The following is a 16197-nucleotide window of genomic DNA, read 5'->3' on the forward strand; positions in this document are numbered from 1 at the left end:
GCACATTTTGTAATAAAGGCTAATTAAAATAAGCTTTAAGTGATACATTGTCTTTGTAATTTAAATTGCTAATAATTAATTCACATCTGAGATCTTCATTAGTGTGAGAGCCTCAAAAGTATAAATTTTTTTTGTATATGCTCTTGTCTTAGTCTTTGCTTTACTATATATTTTATTCCTTAGGCAGGCATATATACTAATAGTCCTGATAATTAATTTTGAAGTTGTACATTTTATTTGAAAAGCACAGTATGGAACTATATTTTGTGGAGAGCTATAAAATCAAGGATGCCATGTAAAATGAATTATCTTAGGAAAGCTATTAACACAGCATGTTTCATACTATTGCAGCATCTGAAAGAAAAGCATGTTACTGTTTTCTCTGTTTTGTATCTTATGCCATTATTCTCAATGTGGCTTCTAGTATATACATCTGGTTTGCAACTTGAAATAATTAGCTTTATATTAATATTTTATTATTCTCCTAATTTAATTTTTCATTTAGCAATACTGTCATTTTTTTCCCAAAACTCTGATTGTGGATCATATATTAAAGGAGATTTTTGCAAAGACAGATAATCTGTCTTATGTAACAGTCCAAATTGGAACATTTGAACCAAAAATATCCATATTTGGATATGAATTATGTGGACTGACTACCTATAGTATTCAAGTTAGCTGGGAAGCTTCCAGATTCTCTCTCCATCTAACTCTGTGGAAGCCTAAAGGACAAATGACAAACAACAGATTAAAAGGATCATTTTAGTCCTTTCTCTCAGCTTTCCCGGTATTGTTGCTCTCAAGGTGTTTTTTAGCACATTTTATGTGTTGGAAAAAATATGGAAGGACTTTATTTTTAATATATCGCCTTGCATTTTTATTCCTGTGTATTATGAATTACAACATGACACACTATCTAAACCTACCAGGCACCTTTAATGTTATTCTGTGTAATTCTTTTGGGCTGTTCACATCTACATGTTTTTATTGTTATCTTCTGAAGCTCTGTTCTTTTTTGAAAAAGGCTCAGGTCCCTTGGTTCCTGTAACTTGGCTCTTCATTATTATAGGCAGGTAAAGACAATTATAAAACTCTTGTCTGCTTAGAATAACATTCTACAACTTTTGCTAAAAGATAAACATCTTGCAGATAATTTTTGATATGGATAGGAGTTTTCACAAGAAGTCTTTAAAGTGTCATCAGTTAAAAGAGCATGAAGTCTAACTTATAGAAATATATGTTTTTGTCTTGAACCATTAAAGTAGTCGCATCATTTTCCCCAAATAGTTATATGATGTTTGCCCGTCCCATGTAATCCCTGTAACTTCCTCTATGATTTGTCTGTGAAGCATCATTGGCTACAGGTAAAGATGTTTACAAAAGAAATTTGCCCAACCCCTTTTAATACCAAGCATGCTGCAGGTTAGTGACCTGTTAGAAAGTCACATCTTCCTTTCATCTTATTTGCTTATAAACTAGTAAAATGTAAACTAAGACACCAGTATCGATTATCTTTGCCACCCGGAGAAAACTGTATTGCTTTCATAGTTTCCTATAAAATTCACGAGGTAGAAGTAGAAATACATGTTGGGGATGGTTGTTAGTGAAGACATTTAAGATACATTTGAATGGTCTATCTAATTATCATCAAAGAAGAAATGATTTTTTCATTCTCTTATGACTTTAGCTATATTTCTGCAAATAATTGTGCTCTTTGGTTGACATTGGAAATATATACCTGTATCATCTCTGTTGTCTGCTAGTCCAACTAAAAGATACTGTCAGCTCACATATTTAGTCACCAAAACATTGGACAAAAGTGAAAACCCCTGCTGACTGGATCAGAATTACAAATTCAAAACTGCCATCAAAGTGTGTTTGGAGTATCGCAGATGTTTTTGTTACAGAACTTTTAAGAATGTTATGTAAGACATTATTCACAGTGAGCTGAATTTAAAAATCAATTGAAATAGAAATAACTATGATCATCCACTGCTACAAAGGCTAAAACAGGATTCTATCCTGACTCACTCAACATTAAAGTTGTGATACAAAGAGCCTGGGTCCCATCTGTTCCAAGTAGATGGCCCTCAAGAGTCATTAAAATTATCTTTTTTAAAATTACAGCTCAGCAAGAGCAATCCATTTTGTGCATCCAGAACTTATTGTCCAAATGCCAATCTGCATGTCCTTTTAAGAGATTAGTTGAGCAGACGAGGTGCTGGTTCCTTGGGGAAATTATCCCCACCTTCAGTATACATATGCTGTGCTGCAGTTAATCAGACGACTCTATTGATGGTCCCGGCACTGGGGTTCGATGGAATATTTAACAAACAAATGTTTCTCCACCCAGAAGACAGTCAGTTCAAGAGATTTGGTACTTTTAACAAAATATATTAAGTTAAATCAAAAGTATTTTGTATTTGTTCTTCTGAGAAACAGATGAACAGATGATTGGAATGCAAAAGTAGCTTGACCATTTCTTTACTCCTCTGAACAATTATATGCAATTGCTGTACCGGGTTTTCAGTAGCTAAGCCATAAACCAAAGGGAAAAGAGTGATTGTTTTTCCAATCAGATCATAGTAAGCTAACTTCTTATGCATATGACAAATGTATGTTACATAGAAAAAATTAATCCCAAAACATGTTGAGCCCAAATGAATTACATACGAGAGATCAATCAACACCATCCATACCTGTATCATCTATTTTAGGAAAGCAAAAGCATTACTAAAGAAAGGAATAGGGTTTTGCCAGTGTACCCTCCTAGGAAATACTATACTATTTTTTATTCTACATTTATTTCCTTTCTAAAGGAGAGAGCTGACCCAACTCAAATCAAAATATTAGTCTCATATATCATCTTGCCTTTCTCATTTATCCTAATTCTCCTTTCAGAATATGGGATAAACCAGATTTAGTGGTTCTGGGGCAGCCAAAATAAGCAAGACTTTTATACCTTCTCCAGATTCTTTAGTTATTTGTGTTTTCCATATATTTAAAATAGCATGGATGCATATTACTGTGGAAATGCAATACAACCCAGAGAATACTCACCAGGGAACATAGCTAAATCTGTCCACTTCTTGGCCCACCTCCACATCTTGGCCTATCACATTAGGAAAAATGTGTGATGAATGTTCATATACATACTCATGAATATTTCTGTATAAATAATCACTGCTCATGTCAAGTGAAAAAATATATATTTTACCCCTGAGTGAACCACTGGAAGGAAGAAAAGGCTGTACTCTGACCCAGTGACACAGGTGGAAAAAATAGACTTCCTATCAAATGAGTTGATTTTTAAAGTATTTTTAAATGATGTAGCAAACATCTGGTTTTCCATGCGTTCCTCTCATAATAGTGCATCTGAAACTTTTAAAATGGCATTTACTACCTTTTACCTTACAAAATGATTACCTTTGCAATAATTTATCTCTCCGCTAGTATTAGACTTTATACCTCTTGAGGGCAGTGTCCACATTCTTACCTGTGTATGTTACATAGTGCCTAGAAAATGCTTTACACGTAACAGGAACTTGATAGCTATTTATTGAACTAATGTTTATTGCAAAAGCTCTTAATTTATGCCTATGTCATACACAAAATGGAATCCCAGAATGATCCAGAGATTTGGGCCTAAAGAATCATAAATTATACCTTTTCCACTTAACTGGCCTACTTTTAGGACCAATCTGTTTTAAACCCACAGTATATGTCTTTTATTTTTTTTATTGTGAAAATATGATGGAAATGAGTATGTAGAGGGTCTTTTGGTCACAGAAATCCCACTGCCAATTGTGTATAACAATTATAGGAAATTAAACTTGAATTAAAAATAAAAAGTTGCAAAAGATAGTCCACTAACAGCCAGACTCAATTAAAAAAAAAAAATCCACTTCTATCAGTAGCTTCTCAGAACTAAGGCTTGGGGGGCGATGTTTATATTCTCTGTTTACCTTCTCTAAACAAGACGAAACTTTTATTCTTGTTTTGTCTTTATGCAATAAAAATTGCAAACATCACCATTCCATTCCCTAGTAATTTAGGACAACAGGCATTTTTCAGGTCTCTGGAACTCTTTCCAGTTTTCTGCCTGAAGGCAGGGTTCTTCAACCATCTGAGTATTTTCAGGATTCCAAGAATGATAGTGAAGGACAAGCTCATCCAGTAAGTGGTGTACAGCAGAGAGGATTGCCCAATGCCTGCAGTACTGTTGCAAGTGCAGAAATATTCTGAGCAGTCTTTAGACATAAAGTAAGGGCCCAGGGATTGACACCCCTCACCAATTTTACCCTATCTGAGATTCTGAAAAAATAGTTTCACCATCATTTATTAAGAAATATATGTATCAGGAGATCAGGCCAACATAGACAAAATTAGGCCCAGAATAAGTACCAAGAAGAAATGTTCATAAAAGATCGTGAGATACTCTGCAATTTTCATTCTTTATTACAGATAGGCAAGTTATGTCTTAAGAGAGTTTATAAGACCTGAGGGTACCTTTCTTGAGAGCCCTGTTGTCTACTAATACCATCTACTTCCTACTAGTAGGGAAAGTTATAACATGACAGGATCAGGGAAGAGCTTCATAACAGGATCATGACAGCTCCATGTAAGAGCTTTCCAGAGTCACTAAGTCCAGCATGCTCTGCCTTCTACAGAGCTCTCAAGTCAGCCCAGCCTATCCATCATCACCACCACAGCCACCTCAGCATTTCTAATTCAAACAATTTAATCGTCTCGTAATTGACCTCCCTTTGTACTGTCTCCATAAACACTCTAGACACCCCACAAACAATATTCACACAAACCCATGCCTCCTGTTTTATACCTTGTGGCATTCCCCTGCGTCATATCATTCTATGATTCCTCATTGCCCTTTGGGAAAAAGCCCCTGGATGGCCAGGATTCAGTTCTGATCTGCCATTATATTCCCAGCATCTGCAGTTCCTGGAGCAATACTTAGCCCATGGTGATGAAGAAAGAAAGAGAAGCAGAACAATGATAGATAGACACACAGATGGATAGATTCCTTCCAGTTAAAGGTTTGAGAAGATGTGGTACATATATGCAATGGACTATTACTCAGCCATAAAAAGTAATGAAATCTTAACATTTGCGACAACATGGATGGACCTAAAGGATATTATGCTAAGTGAAGTAAGTCAGACTGAGAAAAACAAATACCATACGCTGTCACTTAACATAACATCTTAAAAACAAAATACATGAACAAACAAAACAGAAACAAACACATAGATGCAGAGAATATTTTGACAGTTGCCAGGTGGTGGGGAGGGGGCTGGGTGCAAAAGATCAAAAGATTAAGAAGTAGAAGTTGGTAGTTACAAAATAGTCACTGCAGTGTAAAGTACAGTATAGGAGATATAGTCAATAATATTGTAAAAACTATGGTGTTGGGGGGAGGTTCTAGGCTTTTGGGGGGGATCACTTTGTAAGGTATATAAATGTCTAACCACTATGCTGTACACCTGAAACTAATATAATATTAAATGTCAACTGTAATTGAAAAATGAAAAAAAAAATTTTTAAAGAAAGACTGAAGGGAAGGAGGGAGAAGAGAGTGATATCCTGAAATCAGGATAAGTATCACAGTTATTTTGTCCTTTGTAGCAATCTTGGACAATAATGTACTTTTGTTGTCATCTTAATGTGAGATACACGTATAAAATGGAAAACAATTTTTGATATGCTGAAAAACTCATGATTTTTGTTTATATCAAAACTTTTTAAATTATATTTGTTTATTTTATTATAAATAGATTTCATTCAAAAAAAAAAAAGGTTTGATAAATTCTTCTCATCCTGTGCCCAACCTTGAATAGGCTCTCTTTTTACCTTCACATATACTTCATCTCTACCAAAAGGGAAATTTCACCTTAGGCCGTGATCTGTGTGGTTAGTGTGTATGATGGCCAAACATTCAGGAAGAAACTGAATAGTTTAATCAGACACTCAAATATTTTGTTTAAAAACGCCAAACTTTGGGAATAACTGGATATTTGATTCTATGCGGCTATAAATAGAAGGGTAGGGGAATAGCTACTGATACTGAATGTAAAATATACCTTATCAGACATCAAATAATGTCTTTAAAATCTACTGTCTTTATTGATATTTTTGTTCTTAGTTTATCATTTTAATATCCATTTATTTATTATGTACTTAACTAGATAAGACAAATTGGAAAAATCTACCATAGCAAATACAAGCAATGATCATATTAGTTTTTTCTTTAAATTTATTATTTTATAGCAGAAAAGTCTACCAACTGAAATAGCACTATATTTCTTGTTTCCATTATTTACTGTCATGGCCATTGATTTTATGTTTGTAATTCCTCCTTTCTCAAATTTTAAAAATTTAAACTCTTGCTTTCCTAGGGCCAATTCCAGAACTATACACTTGTAAAATTCTAGCTGCCACATTCAGCTTTCCAAATAATTATGTTTAATGAGGTTTATATCTTGTGGGAAAAACACTTTTTATAATTGAAATTTTCGTGTAAGACGCATATTTCACCAAACAAGTTTTATTATCCAGCACTCTTGAACAACAAAACTGCCCTATAATAATATGCAAAAATACTTTGACAGGACCACTTATTTTTAGAGTAGCATTTCCCTATAAGCTGAAAACTGTAAGATCTAGTTCTTTCTTTTCCCATGGAGTTAGCTTATCAGGAAGTAAAAGTATACAATTCTCAGATGTTTTGCGTAACTTCCGATAAATACTCTTAGAGATTCTTTGAATGAATACATTTGAATTACTATTTCTTAAATGCTCTCTTGTTACTCAGTGGTAAAAACTACACCTTTCCAGACCAGCGGTACTAGACGTAGCAGGGCACTTAGCACTTGATTTATATCCCTTTACATTGCTGTCTTTAGTTACTTATATTTCTATTTTTATTTCTAATAAACCAAAATATATGTATATATGTATATATTTTGGTTTATTCATAAAATATATGAACTTATTAAGAATAAGCCAAAATATATGTATATATGTATGTATTTTGGCTTATTCATAGAATATATGAATTTATTAAGAAACTGTATTCAATCACCACACGTTTTGGCTCAAAGTGATTTTCCCTTTGTTCCCTGTGTAGGGTAACCACAGTGTCCGGGGTTCTCCCGGTCAAACAACTAGTCCTTCTGAGCCAACTCAGTTAAGATTAGAGAGTACGCTGGGGAAGGCTGCAAAGCCGACAAGCGAAGAATACCTAGAAAGTGCCTACACAGAAGCAGATGCAAGAGAAAGCCAGAATTCCTTGGCGAAGCAGATAGATAAAAACAACTTTCAAACAAGTTTGGTGCCGACACCATGCCTTTCTCCCCCTGGAAGGAGGAGTGAGTCTTCTGGGCAAACTCCAGATCCCATTATCAAAGCAAAGGACCTACCAGCCCATCAAGTGCCAACTTCAATAGTCAAAAGCTCCCTAAAGGAAATCTCAGGGGAAACGTTGAAACCGATGCCGGCAGTGTCTGTAAGTGGTTTCCCTCTAGTTTACATATGTGGGCAATAGATCCTGCTGTGTGGTGTTCTGCCCTGCTTTGCACACATTTCCAGCAGCCTCTATTTTTCATCATTGGGGTAATCAGTAATGTATTTTCTTCCCTATTCAGATGTGTTTTCACTCAGTAGCAGCAGCTGTTAAAGAATATTGCACATCCCATCGATAATAGAAGGCCTCATGTTTTTAACGAGAAAGATAATTATCATAATAGTTATTTTTTATTTCCCAGTTACTTCTCATTATTTTAGTTATCACTGCCTGCAAATTATAAATGAAGATCTTATTTTGAGCCAAAGGCTTGCCAGTAAAATTGACAGATTTTCAATAACAATGTACATTAAGAGCCATAAAAACATCATTATTCTATTCACTTTCTGGTCTCTTTGCAGCAGTTCCCCCAAATAATAAATGATATGAGTGAAGGTTAACAGTAAAGCAGTGTCATTGAATAAATCCCTAGGCTAGTTTGGTGGCTATATTCATGTCCATCAGATTGATTTTTTTCTTCCTGCGTAAGTACTTTTCTTCCTTCAATTCCCCCATAGCTGCACTTAGAAACCAGAGGCTATGCAGAACAAATGGCACTTACATTCCATTTTTTAAAAACATTAAAGATTTTCTATATTTGTCATGTCCTAAGTATTCTATATGTGTTACAATGGAAAACTTTGGTTCAATTATGTTCTAAACAATTTAGAGTGGATTAATTGTTACCTACCACAGGTAATAGACATATATATCATCATCAACAAAATAGAAATAGCTATTATTTCTTAAACATTTACTATGTGCCAGTCATTATGCCAAGACTTTTTCCATGAAGTATTTCATGTAATCCTCATGGTGACCTTGAGAGGTGGAGACTATCATCATCCCCGTTTTTCAGATGAGGAAACTAAAGTTCAGAACAGTTATGTAGTTTATTCAAGGAGAACAGTTGGACAGTTACAACTTAAACCTAGATTTTCTGAGTCTAGAACTACTGGCTGTTTCTAATGTGCTATTTTGCACAAGTATGTGCTAAGTCATAAAAATGATGGCCTCTTCAAGAAACATCCAAAGATAAAACGAAAATCTCTTTTTATTTCTCATACATGTGTACATGTGTGCGCACGCGCACATAACAAAATAGTAAATCAACCTAGCAAAAATGGATTTGTTTTATGAAAGTGATCAATAGTATTTTTGCATGTTTTTTATTTTTGAAACTATTTCTAAAACAGATGTTCTTGTTTTACCCAACTGTAACCTTTTCTTTGGTTGTGCTAATAATTGGAATACAGCCGAAAAGTAACATTACAGATTTAGTCTACAACGCTGCTTCACTTGACTGCAGCCATACTGGACTGCCAAAAACAGTACCAAAGCAAGTCTTGGGGAAGCACTCCACTCCATTTTCCCCCTAATTTCTTTGCTACCACCTTCCACTAGGCAGAATCTGTCATCCTATATAACCAAAAGATTGTTTCTTTTCAATCATTTTATCTTTCTGTAGAAATAAAACCAATCAGCTTGGGAACTTCAGGCACAATTGGTCTTTAAGTACCTGGCCACTCAGCAAAGTACACTGCCTAAAAAAAATAGTGCACACTGATAATACTGGGGAGTAATGAAAGGAGCAAAGGGACCAAAGTTTGGGGACTTTCCCTGACCCACGCTCTTCATTTAAGAGGCTTTTAGAACAAGACAGTTTCCAGAAACCATCTGAGTTGTTACAGAAGACCCTTCTTACAGCTGCTCACTGCAGACAACACAGTGCAAACCTGACACATGTCTGCTCCACACTGGAGCCCTCTGAGATATTACTATTCCATTTTATAGCTAAGGAGACTGACAGAGCAAGTGCGTCCGAGGGTTTCACCCCTTTGGGAGAGGAGCTTTATTTTGATGAGGGGACAAAGGCCCATTTGTGCAGAGAGGTTTGACCTCAGTATCAAAAATCAGACTAATACAACTTAATCTCAGCCCACATGATCGCTACAATCTACAGCTCACGTTCGTGGATGTGATCATCTCAGTTTAATAGGATATAAAATTGTTCAAGGCATGGGCAGTCTACCCCATGTCAAAGTGGATTTACTGTACAAATGGAGTGTTCTTCCAGAGACACCATTTAAAAACAAATCCATGGTCATAGTGAAAAGATTCTAATAATCAACATTCTCTCCACTTGATGTTTGCAGGTAAGAATCTGTGGTAACAAGCTTCCTCAAAACAATGTTGTGTGCTTACTAACTCCACGAAGGAATTTTCCCTCAGATCCCAGGAACCCATAGGAGCGGCTTTTTTGTAATGACTTTACTAAGATTTAATTTTCATAACAGAATTTAGCTCTTTTTTCAGTATACTCACCAAGCTGTGCAACCATTACTACTACCCAATTTTATATAATTTTCATCACCCCAAAAGAAACTCCACAACCATTAACAGTCACTCCCCATTCTGCCTCTCCACCTAAATTTCTGGCAACCACCAATCTACTTTTTGTACCTATGGATTTGCCTATTCTGGATATTTTATATAAATGGAATCATACAATATATGGCCTTTGTGTCTGACTTCTTTCACTTAGCATAATGTTTTCAAGGTTCATCCATATATAGCAATTCATTCCTTTTTAGACGTGAATAATCTTTAATTATATGGATATGCTTTATTTGCTTATTGATTTATCAGTTGATAGAGATTTGGTTGTTTCCACTTTGGGGCTATTTTAAATGATGCTTCTATGAACATGTGCAAGATTTTGTGTAGACAGATGTTTTCAGGTCTCTTGAGTATATATGTAGGAGTAGAATTGCTGTTTCATATGGAAGTTTATGTCTAACTTTTGAGAAGCTACCAAACTGTTTTCCAAAGTGCCTGTGCCATTTTACATTCCCACCAGTAATGTGTGTGTGTGTTCGGGGGTAGTGGGGAGAGATGGCCCAATTTCTCCATATCCTAAGGCAATACGTCTTATTGTCTGTCTTTTTTATTTAAGCAATCCTCATGTGTGTGAGAAATGGTATCTCATTGTGGTTTGGGTTTGCATTTCTGTAACAACTAAAGTATTGAGCATCTTTTCATGTGCCTATTAGCCTTTTGTATAAGTCCTTTGGAGAAATCCCTATTCAAATCCCTTTCCTACTTTTTTTGTTTTTAAGATATTGATACTTTTAAATTGGATTATTTGTTTTATTGTTCAGTTGTAAGAGTTTGGATGCAAGTTCCTTGTCAGGTATATGATATACAAAAATTTTCTCCCGTGCTGTAAGTTGTCGTCATTTTTGATAGTATCCTTTGAAGCACAGAAGTTTTGAATTTTTTTTAAGTTTTTAATTTTAATGAATTTCAGTATATCTATCTTTTTCTTCTGTTGCTGTGTTTTTGGTATTATATCTTTATATCTAAGAAACCATTGCCTAATCCAAGGTCACAAACATTTATTCCTATTTTCCTCTAAGAGTGTTATAAATTTAGCTCTCAAATTCAGTCCTTTGATCCGTTTTGAGTTCATTTTTCTTTATATGTTGGAAAGTTCAACTACATTGTTGAACATTGTTGATACCCAACTACATTGGGTACCAGTTGTGCCGGTACGATCGGTTGAAAGACTGTTTTTTCTCCGTTGAATTGTCTTGTCACCCTTTTTGAAAAATCAGTTCACTGTTCATGTCAGAGTTTATGTCTGACCTCTTGATTCTATTCTATTTTTATGTCTGTTCTTATGCAGTACCACACTATATTGATTATTATAGTTTTGTAGTCAGCTTTGAAATCAGGAAGTTTGAGTTTTCCAATTTTATTCTTCCTTGTCTTGATTGTTTTTCCTAAGCTGGGTCCCTTGCATTTGGATATGAATGTGAGGGCCAGTTTGTCAATTTCTGCAAAAAGTAGCTGTTATTTTAATAGGGATTGTGTTGAATCCATGGATCAATTTGGGAAATATTACCATCTTAACAATGGTATGTTTTAATTCATGGGATGTCTTTTCTATTGTGTTCTTAATGTCTTTCAGCAATGTTTTGTAGTTTTCTCTGTACAAGTCTTGCGCTTCTTTTGTTAAATTTATTCTTGAGTATTTTATTCTTTTGATGCTGTTGTGAATGCAGTTGTTTTTTAATTTCATTTTTGACTTGTTCGTTGCTAGTGTGTAGAAATACAATTGATTTTTATATTGATTTTGTATCTTGAAACCTTGCAGAACATGTATTAGTTCTAACAGTGTTTTTGTGAATTTCTTAAGATTTTCTGTATACAAGATCATGTCATTGCAAATAGAGATAGTTCTAATTCCTTTCCAATCTACATCTTATCTTTCTTTTTTTTACCTAATTGCTTCCATCAATGGATTTAAGTTAAATGGAAAACTTTTCTTTCAAGATATTTAAGATTTAATACTTTGGCTAGTGAGGCCCCAGTACTGGCTTCTAATACAGACATGGCGAGCTCAGTCAGTCCTAGAAGGAGCTGTTGGTATGGCTCATAGGAAATGTACTGATGCAAGAAGAAAATTTTGAGATTTGTCCTTGGACTAGAAGTCCATCTACTGGTAATATGAATGCAGAAGGCTGGCTAGCATTGTAGTCCTTATGTGTAGAGCACTGACACACATGTGGCGATTTCTGCCACCTAAGCTGGGCCTCTAAAATAAAGGACCTCCAGCTGATGGCATGCAGCTGTTCTGGTTCTACATCTGGATAAGTCAGAGCATCTCCCTTCTGTTAACATCTATCAAGCCAGACTTTCCCCCAGGGGCTAGAGATACACTGACCAAGACAGATAAGCTTATTCTGAATAAGACAGAATAAGACAGGGGCTTATTCTGTTGGGAAATACAGACAATAACAAACAAGTACATAAATTTATTGTAAATTCTCATAAAGGTGTGGGAACTGAAAATCAGGGTGATATAATAGAGTGGCAGGTTGGGCAGAATGGTGGGTACTTTAGGTATTACCTGACTGAGTAGGTGACATTTGAGTTGAGATCTAAAGTTTAGGAAGAAGCCAGCCATGCAGAGAACCTGTGTATAGTGTTTTAGGCATCAGGAACAGTGGATAGAAAGCTCCTGAAATGGGCATTTTTGTAGCTGGGACATGTGGGCAGGACGGAAGTAGAAGAGGATGAGGTCAGAGAGGTAAAGAGCCCAGATCACATAACGGCAGGAAGGCCGTGTCAGAAGGGTGGCCTTGGTTCCAAGTCTTTGAAAGGCTTTCATTTACATTCAGAAAGTTTCCTCTAGCTGTGTCAAGAATGGACAGAAACAGGGAGAGGAGATGAGATATTACTCCAATAGTTCAGAGTGGAGATGAAGAGAAGTGGCAGGTCACTGGCATATTCTGGAGGTAGGACTGACAGGATGTAGGGAAGAGGAAGCAGGAGGAATCGAGGATGACTCTTAGGTTTGGCACCTGAACAACCAGGCGATGGTCATGTCATTTACTGGGCTGCAGATCACTGCGGGCAGATCTGAGCCATCCACTTAGCCATCAAGGTACTGCAATCAGCAATGGTGGGTGGACATACCCCGAAAATCTGAGCTCTTGCAAAGTGTCAACGTGAAGCAACCTTATGACAAGGGAAAATAAAAGGCTTACAAAAACAGGTACAAGGGTCGGCCCGGTGGCTCAGGCGGTTAGAGCTCCATGCTCCTAACTCCGAAGGCTGCCGGTTCGATTCCCACATGGCCCAGTGGGCTCTCAACCACAAGGTTGCCAGTTCAATTCCTCGACTCCCACAAGGGATGGTGGGCTGCGCCCCCTGCAACTAGCAATGGCAACTGGACCTGGAGCTGAGCTGTGCCCTCCACAACTAAGACTGAAAGGACAACAACTTGACTTGAGAAAAATAAAAACAAAAAGAAAAAAAAAAAGAAAAAGACAGGTACAGGACAACTGTCTTTCTTATCCCCCAATATGGAAGGGTACTAGTAATTCTTAAGGAATGCTTATTGAAACTGATTTGCTAACTGCTTGGTAAATTTTTTCCTTGCAAGGTTTCACTCATATTTCAATAGAATTCTCAATTATGAAGTTCAAATATTTTTAATTAAGAAAGAATACAGCCCTCTGGGTAATATTGCAACCATGTAGATAGCTGGTAATTAAAAATTTCCACATGTATAACTGCCTGGAAACAATTTTGAATGAATCATTTTAAACCTACAAATGTCATTATGTGCATCTTTAAACAAACAAATAAAAAAGACGTATCTAACAGGCTTTGTGACTCCAGAAAAAGTTTGAGCTTATTGAAGAATGGTTATTTTCATAAAAAAGACAAAATATGCTACCAATTACAAATTCAGGTATTCTCTTTAGGAAAAAAAAAAGTGACTTTTTATAGCAAAAAAAAATAGTAAAATGAGTCACATATAGTTTTTCAGTTTAAGTTTCACATTTCCATTTTGGAAAATCAAAACTGAGTTATGGAAAGACACTTTTAAAGATATTTTAGGTATAATATGAGAATTTTTTTTTCCTTTTATTGTCAGTTTCCTTTGGATGATGAAAAAGGATTAGTTTCGTTGCCGCCCTGACAGACTTGAACCCAGTATTGGAGTCGGGCATATCTGTCATCATATTTTTTTAAGAAATAAAAGTTAACTATTCCATATAATTTGTACTTTACAAAGTTAGAGAAAAGTGAATTTATAAATTATTTTAGAATTTTAAACTCATCGGCCCATTATATAAAGTTCTGTATTTTCTAGGGTATATAATACCCTTTGTTCCAAGGGAAGCCATCTGTTTTTCTTTGAATTTTCCACTCAAGTATGTCTTTGCAGCTGTCTTTCTAACAATACTCCATTGTTTGAAGAATTTGCAAATGTCTGTCTGACCCTTGACTTGCTCCAGCTACAGTACTGCATTGTTGCAAAACACCTGTTTGGGGGTCAGGTTGCCCTGTGTGTTACACATAGGCTCATCTCCCTGCCCTAACTGTGCAGGTGTTCTCAGGTGGAACCATAGGTGCCCACAGGCCTGGTGCTGCCCTAGGCCACCTAATATGCAGCCTTCCCCTTTGTCACCCTCAGGGCCTTCCCCAAACAGGGCCCTATGTCAAGTGTGTCTATGTTTTCATTCTTCAAAACCAAGAAGTCAAGAGCAGTGGACTCCCATGGTTCTGATTTGAGCACCAGCTCAAATCAGACAGACCTGGATTTGAGTCCTGGCTTTGCTGCTTCTTACTTATGTGACCTTGAACAAATTTCTTAACCTCTTCAAGCCTCGGTTACCTTATCTATAAACTTGGAGGAAATAATAATACTTATTCCATAGGGTTGTTGTAAGTATTAAATGAGATAGTACATGTGGAACACTTATCCCATACTCTGGCAGGGTATTTTCTTCTACCTATTGCTGAGTAGTTAATAATGTAACCAGTATACCTAGCATTCTAAAACAAATGAAACCTTTTCAAATTCAGTAAAATCCAGAAACTAGTTATAGGTACTGTTCAATAAGTACTAGCTGTATGTGCTTTTTGTCCTCTGTTAATAGTTGAATCAAGTGCTAACATAAGAGTGAATTAATGGCTCACTTCTGCCAGGTACACGTTGTTATTTTCTCAGGGATACATTGAAGAGAGAAAAACATCTAGAAGCAAGACATGGTACCTCTCCATTCATTCCCCACAGACCACCCTCTCTGTGCCTACCACATTCCAGGAGCTAAACTGTAGGTGTATAGCTTCCCGGTTGATGGAGTGAATTGAACTTGGGCAGGACTAGTAGCATTTCATAAACCATAAGGTTAGTGAAGGTAAAAATGCTTCATGTATTAAATTGGACACTCCTACCAATTAGTAGCCTTTGGAAAAGAGTCTGATATTTGAAGTTTTCTTGAAATTACACTCCCTCCTGTCTCTGAAAAAACAAGGTCATTAACTCAGTTCTATCTGTCAATGAACTGCTGGGCATATTGCTGAAGCTACAGAACTTGGTGATTGAATAACATTTGTGCTTCAATTAAAAGTGTTTGCATTAAGCATAGAAATTTTCGAGGTGGAATTTACTCCCAAGCCCCCTGCCTTCTTTTTGAATATTTTTTAGTCCAAACTCCTGCTGATGCTACAGAGTGGTTTGTTCTTTTCACTTTCTTTATACCTAGTATCTAATTTAGTTGTTGACCAAGGCAAAATAATCTAGAGTATAGATTATGTTAAAATAATTTAAAATGGAATTATTTTAATACTGAGCAGCTCAGTATGCAAATAATGTGTCACTTATTCTAATGAAGAGGAGCAATTTCAAGTTCTCAAAAGTTTCAGAAATTGTGATCTCAATTATATACAGAATCTAAAGAAGAGAATAAGTGAATGAACTAATCAGAAACAGTTTTGGAGACAAAGAGGAAAAACTGAGGGTTGTTAGATGGGCGGGGGGTGGGGATAAGGGGGAAGGTGAGGGGATTAGAAAACAGTCGGTAACCACAAGATGGCCATGGGGTTCTGAAAATTAATTTGGGGAACGTAATCAATAATGTTGTAAAGATTTTGTAGGGTATCCAATGGACACATGTCCCATTTGGGAGACCACCTCAGGGAAGATGTAGATGCCTGATAACTGCACTGTACACCTGAAACTGAACAATAATGAATGCCAACTATAATTTTATATATATGTATGTATATACTTACCAGAGACAGAGTACAGCATT

The 16197-nt window shown here is 36.0% G+C and overlaps 1 protein-coding gene across 5 annotated transcripts in view; it reads left to right on the forward strand.

Annotated features, from left to right (window-relative positions):
• The window catches only part of CFAP20DC (CFAP20 domain containing), a 268931-nt gene that overhangs the window by 184547 nt on the left and 68187 nt on the right, over window positions 1-16197 (forward strand). For 2 of the 5 annotated variants that reach the window (XM_081072079.1, XM_081072080.1), the window contains one exon: window positions 7145-7522. The exons of the other annotated variants lie outside the window; for them this stretch is intronic. In XM_081072079.1, coding sequence (XP_080928205.1) covers window positions 7145-7522 — 378 coding nt within the window. The remainder of the gene's footprint in view (window positions 1-7144; window positions 7523-16197) is intronic. 5 annotated transcript variants of the gene reach the window in all.

This window comes from Rhinolophus hipposideros, assembly GCF_964194185.1.
Source record: "Rhinolophus hipposideros genome assembly, chromosome: 14".
NCBI classification, from domain to species: Eukaryota; Metazoa; Chordata; class Mammalia; order Chiroptera; family Rhinolophidae; genus Rhinolophus; species Rhinolophus hipposideros.